The sequence below is a fragment of the Pyrus communis genome, chromosome 8 (genome assembly GCF_963583255.1).
Source record: "Pyrus communis chromosome 8, drPyrComm1.1, whole genome shotgun sequence".
Classification (NCBI taxonomy): domain Eukaryota; kingdom Viridiplantae; phylum Streptophyta; class Magnoliopsida; order Rosales; family Rosaceae; genus Pyrus; species Pyrus communis.
Window position 1 is genome coordinate 7,591,312 of NC_084810.1, and position 6,059 is coordinate 7,597,370.

A 6,059-nucleotide genomic window follows, 5' to 3' on the forward strand; every position below is an offset into this window, starting at 1 on the left:
CGGCACACACGCAGCCAGGGTTAGGCTCTGATACCAAATTGTCACATCCCGCCCCGGGGCAGAACCACTTCCCGAGCGCGCTCCACTACCGTAGCACGATATTGTCCGCTTTGGGCTTACCATTCCCTCACAGTTTTGTTTTTGGGAACTCAGGAGCAACTTCCCAGTGGGTCACCCATCATGGGATTGCTCTAGCCCCCCTCGCTTAACTTCGAAGTTCCTACGGAACCCGAAGCGAGTGAGCTCCCAAAAGGCCTCGCGCTAAGTAGGGATTGGAAATATACATATAAGGATCACTCCCCTGGGCGATGTGGGATGTTACAGTTGGGGTTTTCAGAAAGAGGTGTTAATTTCAGTTGGGCTTTCGAAAAGATTAGCATTAGTTCTAACATATTAAGATATTTATTTATCAGGCTTTCGAAAAAAAGATGTTAGTTCCAATTGGGCTTTCAAAAAGATTAGCATTAGATCCATTGGGCTTTATAAAGAGGCGTTAGTTTCGAGGATTACGCCTTTCGAGGATTACGCCTTGTGGCTCATTTAATGCGTGGTCCTATGTAAGGGGAAGTGTTGAATTTACAAAGTTTCAAATTAGATCTATTTCCTTCTTGGCAAACTCATGATTCCATCACGAGTTTGAAGGGGGTGTTGGAAAATAAAAAGGAAAGTATTTTACATATATGATTTAATTGGTGATTTTATATGATTTAATTAGGATTTTGATATGATTTGGTCTAGATATCCTTGTCTTGTAGAAAAAATATTGTTTTGATTTATTTCCTAGTATAGCTCCTTTGTAATCTTATAAATACCTCCTTATGGAGAAGAATAAAGAATTGAAGTTGTATTTGAGAATTGGAAGATTGTAAGAAATCTAAGTTATCCTAAACCGGCCTTTATTTTCAACTCCTTTTTCCCTTATAATTAGAGCATTTTCCCTTTGGGATTTTGCTGCCTAGCGAGGATTTGATGAGGCACTTATTCTGGGTTGTTCATACCCTTGTGAGCGTACTACTTGCATCATGAAGACGTATAGTTTTAACTTAATCCAACTACTCACTTTTCCACTTAGACTATGAGTCTTTCTTCCATATTTGGTTTTACTATAGCAAGGTTTTGTAAGTTTCACCACTGACTCCCTAATCCCGAGATGTGTCCAGAATCAACACATGACACGGATATATAAGGGGTGTAGGAAAAATACATACAAGATACATAATAGAACTAATAACTCAAAATAAGCATGTTAATGGGTTCTCTCCCACATAAATATACGAAAGTCTATACACCCAAAATATACAAACCCTCACTAGGACCAAGCCATGTCCGTAGATTCTAAAATATAAATCCCAAAATAATACAAGGAACCTAGATGCCCAAACTCGGTGGTCTCTGAACTGCTACCCCACTAAGCAACAATCCGGATAAGCTGCTAAACTCATGTGATTGACAATAATTCAATGTATATGATAATCGTAGAATAAATCTATTGATCTTAGTGATTAAATATCAATTATAAAAACCATACTTTATAAAATCATAATCAAACTCACTGGAAATCCCAAAGAACTCAATCAGATAGCCAACAACTTTTCTAAATCAATCCACAAAGGTTCTCAAATCTATAGTTCATAAATATGTTGAAAACTAGAGCTAGAGTGACACAACTCGATTGAAACCTACAATAAGCAACCAAGCAAGAAGTGGTCCCCCAATGCAGATTGACCAAGCAAAGTCACTCTTACGAATACCCATAGGCGGTGATCACTCAATGCTAAACTTGGCATTCGTGTCATGTTTTTCGTGTTCGGACCGTTTTCATGTCATACGTGATATCTTAACATGTCGTGTCATGTAACGCCCATTAAAAGGAATGGGTAATATGACTCGGCTCGAACTTGATTCGAATCCAACCCATTAACAGGTAATGTGACCAAACCCGTAACCTATTAAAGAAAATATATTTTAAACCAATAAATAATTAAATGAAAACATAATACTAAATTTGTATATACATGCGACATTGTCACATAAATATTACTTTAAAACATAAAAACACGTTTGTCTTTCAAGTATCAAATAAATATTAGTTAATGCAAAAGTGTGAATAATATAAAAATATATATATATAAACCCTCATAATGACAAGTTTTACAACTTTCGTGAATGATCAACTTAGAAATTCGCCAATACAATCACATAAACTACAGATCGAAATTTAACCGTTAATTGTCATTTACATTTACAGTCAATTCTTCTCACCAAATTTTGTTTTTCAGATTTTTTTATTTTGAAAACACGATCTTTTAGAAGATGCAGGAAGATGAACAGCTCGGGTCATTGATATTACATTCAGAGTTTTACCATTAGTGAAAATATTGCTCGGAGTTTATAAAGTTTCTAAAAACTATATAACATCGATGCAATGTTTTGTTTAAGTACTTTCACACTCAAGTGGGAGCTTGCAGACTCTATTTAATTAGAAATGTGATTGCGTAAATCAATTGTGATTACGTAAAATCTTTTAGATAGTGTCCTATTTCAGTTGAATACCTAAAGGGTCAGGAAATTACCTTTCCTGGTACTATAAATAAGGGTACACACCTCAGAATTCACCAAATCTCTGTCTCCTTGCCGCCACAACTTTTTCTCGCTTTCTATAATTCTTCAGTTAAATAGGCCTACAACAACGAATAGTTTATTTTCCTTGCATCTTCATTAATGTTCACCTTCTGGTCTGTCCCAATTTTATTGTACATCAGTTCTAGCCTAAATGGAGACACATTCCTTAATTTAGATTGAGGAAGGATGCGCTTGAATTAAGTGGAAAATTGATTATTTAAACATCTGCTATCTGTTTCTAATTTGCCTGAACAAACCATCAAATACTGGTTGACTTCCGAGTAAACAGTCGTGCTTATATTCGAATCAACTATAATTTACCGCATATGAATATTTGCTGCCGAATTAATTTGGCCTGTAGGGAGGAACTAAGCATTTTTCTTCAGACACAATCATAATATTATTATTATTATTGTTTTTGTAACTTTGCGTGAACAAACTCACTGCAACAACCATAACAAACTCACTGCAAAAAGAAACCAAACTACCACCTCTCTCTCTCTTCTTCTATCATTATGTGATTAATCACCAAATAACATGATAGATAGGGGTGAGCTCTAAACACAAAACAACATAAATCTTTTCTCTATATTTCGAGAAATGATATTCATAACCACATAATATTTTTCTACTCTCACACACTCTTCCTTATTTTAGTTCACCAGATTGAATAAATCAATCGAAAACAATGAACAAAATATACATGCGGTTATAATTTCCCTTTTTTTTCCTAAAAATATGTACACGGAATGAGTGGCTATAAAAAATACTTTTAAGATTTAATAATCGATGATTGGCTCTCCAATATTCAAATTTCTCTCTACTTTCCATGGCAAATTAAAAAGCTTGGCCAAGATAAATTTGAAGATCTTGTTCACATTGATGTTGTGGGTTGCACTCGAGAAGAAAAGGGTCGCCTTCATAGCCTTTGCATAAGCCCTGGCCTGCAATATATATATAAATCTATGATCCTTTGTGCAAAATTTAGCCAACAAGTGGGGCTTTATGCTAAATTTAGTCTACGAGTGGGGCTTTTATGTAAAATCTTGACGCGAAAAAGAGAAGCATGATTAGGCATATGTCAAGCCTCTGAATTGACAGGAGAAGACCCCCAAGTCTTCAAAAATATTTATTATCGAAAACATTCTTCTCCTCCACATGTCACACCTTGAAAACTAAATTATCAGATTAGTAGTTATTTAGACTAACCCATTGACGATATCAATTTTGTTTTTCCCTCTAGGTAGTATCAGTTTTAATCAAAATTTGGAGGAAATTTGAGTACCTGGGTTATAATTGTCCATTGCAGATCTGGAGGAAGTCTCACAAAATCATCAAATTTGGTCCCAATTAGTATGGGAATTGCTGTCTGCAAGTTAACAAACAGAAAGTACGAACTTAATTAGATAACTACATAGAAATAATTTCAGTGTTATTAATAATAACAACATTTCAGGAGTCCTTTTTTTCCTATAAAAAAAAAGATCAGATGGTGACTTTGCAACAATAGTCCACATTTTTGGAGACCGAGAAGATTCACAAAGACATTTGAACCTCCACTGATTGCCAACGGGCAATTCACCAATGCCGGGAATCAAACCTAAAGCATGTTGTGTGAACTATAGACTTAAATTTCGTCCCCAACTATGGGACTGTCCCATGATGGTACAGAAGTCCTTTTTCTAGCCAAGTACAAATTTTGCACTAACTTTTAAAAGTGGCCATAAATTTTGACATTGCTAACAGTAATCAATGGCTAATTAACTAAGGATGCCTCTAAATTTAAGTACCCAATTATAATCCTGTAAAAGATAAACTGTAAACAGTACCTGGTTCCATTTTCTTGCTTGACTGTACCATCCAATAACACTGCAAGAACAACAAAAAAAAAACACGAATTTCTATTCGTATTAATAACCATAGTGCTAACTGCTGAACAATTTGAGTTAAAATGTCACATATCAGAAAATTATGAGCTGACCTGTTTAGTGTGCACCTACTAGTAAGATCAAACATGAACAAAATTGCTACTGCATCTTTACAGGCTATTGGAACATGATCTATCGAACTATGGTCACCTACAAAGAACTCAGAACAACAAATTAAATACATCATACCGTCTGATTGTCTGATAATAGAACATTTTTCACGCATATATGTGCATACCTCCGACATCCCAAATGCTAAACGAAATCCGAGCGCCTTGAACAATCAACGTCTTATCCATCAAATTTACTCCTGCCATCTGCAAATATCTATCTTCTTGCTCATCCCCAACATATTTGCTCTTCAAGAACAATAAGGAAAAAGAAGAAAAAATTAATAAAATTCATCATTATTAGCATAAGACTCTAGCTAGCCAACAACCAAATTAACAAATCATAATTAAACCATAAAGTACTTATATAATTACCATAAAACTTGTCTTTCCAATCTGGCAATCACCCAGCAAACTGATCTTCAAGCTCACCAAATCCGCATCCGTCTCATACACGTTACAACTAGTACTTGTGGGGTTGTCCGCCACCATAACTCCCTCCAAAACTTCCGGTGGCGGCGAGATAGCTCCGCTGGGCAATCTCCGGTACCTGGCCGCCGGCTTCCCTATCGAACAAACAAGAAACCTGTCCCAGATGAATCTGAAAAACTCCCGGAAAATCGAAACCCGGTCGAGTATGCACCACCTAAAATTAACGTGAACAATTTTTCGACAAAGCTGCAGTTTCATCTTTTGTGGTAATCTTCACGAGTAGTTGTGAATATTGAATTTGGAATTTGTCATGATTTTCTGTGTTTGGTAATTTGGTAGGAAGCATAAAACGTGATGATCTTATTAACAAACAAATATAAATGGTAGGAAGGTCGGAACGCGACTGAGTAGCAGCCTGCGGAGGGGGGTGTTGGACGGTTGACCGGTATTTTATTGTAGATTTGCCAATACAGTCCAAAATGCCGGCTTCTTGAATACTTCGCTCGTAAGGGTGTTTTGGTAAAAACATGCTTCTGGGGTGTAAAATATTGTGTGTGGTTGCGATGGGTGTCATGGTCATTTCGGTGGGAAAAGAACAAAGTGGTGTGCGTGGGGGATGATAAATTAAATTAAATTAAACGTTTTATAAAAGGAATAAAACTCTGTGGACTGCACAGAGCACAAGTAAGCTTATTTGTAAGGTGGTTTTGGATAAGAAAAAGAAGAATGCGACCTTTTGATATTTATCGACAATACTTGGCTCCGGTGACAATAAACTATTTCATTGTTAAAACGTTGTAATTGAAACCCTTATTCGATTTGAAAACTGTCTAATCATTCATATGTGTTGGAATAAATTAATCGTTATAACATTTTTATAATAAACAATCAATTTGTTCGATTTATATGAATGATTAAATTATTTTCAAATTTAATAAAAATTCTAAAACTAACTTTTAAACAATAA

At 35.6% G+C, this 6,059-nt stretch overlaps 1 protein-coding gene across 1 annotated transcript; it reads right to left on the reverse strand.

Annotated features, from left to right (window-relative positions):
• Positions 1 to 2,359: 2,359 nt before the first annotated feature.
• LOC137743409 (septum-promoting GTP-binding protein 1) lies at positions 2,360 to 5,555 on the reverse strand. The gene is made up of 6 exons (XM_068483293.1): positions 5,036 to 5,555; positions 4,789 to 4,909; positions 4,604 to 4,700; positions 4,452 to 4,491; positions 3,908 to 3,991; positions 2,360 to 3,566 (listed from the first exon to the last, which is right to left on the reverse strand). Exons 1-6 carry the CDS (start codon positions 5,348 to 5,350, stop codon positions 3,402 to 3,404), a joined length of 822 nt encoding a protein of 273 aa, XP_068339394.1. The 5' UTR covers positions 5,351 to 5,555; the 3' UTR covers positions 2,360 to 3,401.
• Between the last annotated feature and the right edge of the window lie 504 nt (positions 5,556 to 6,059).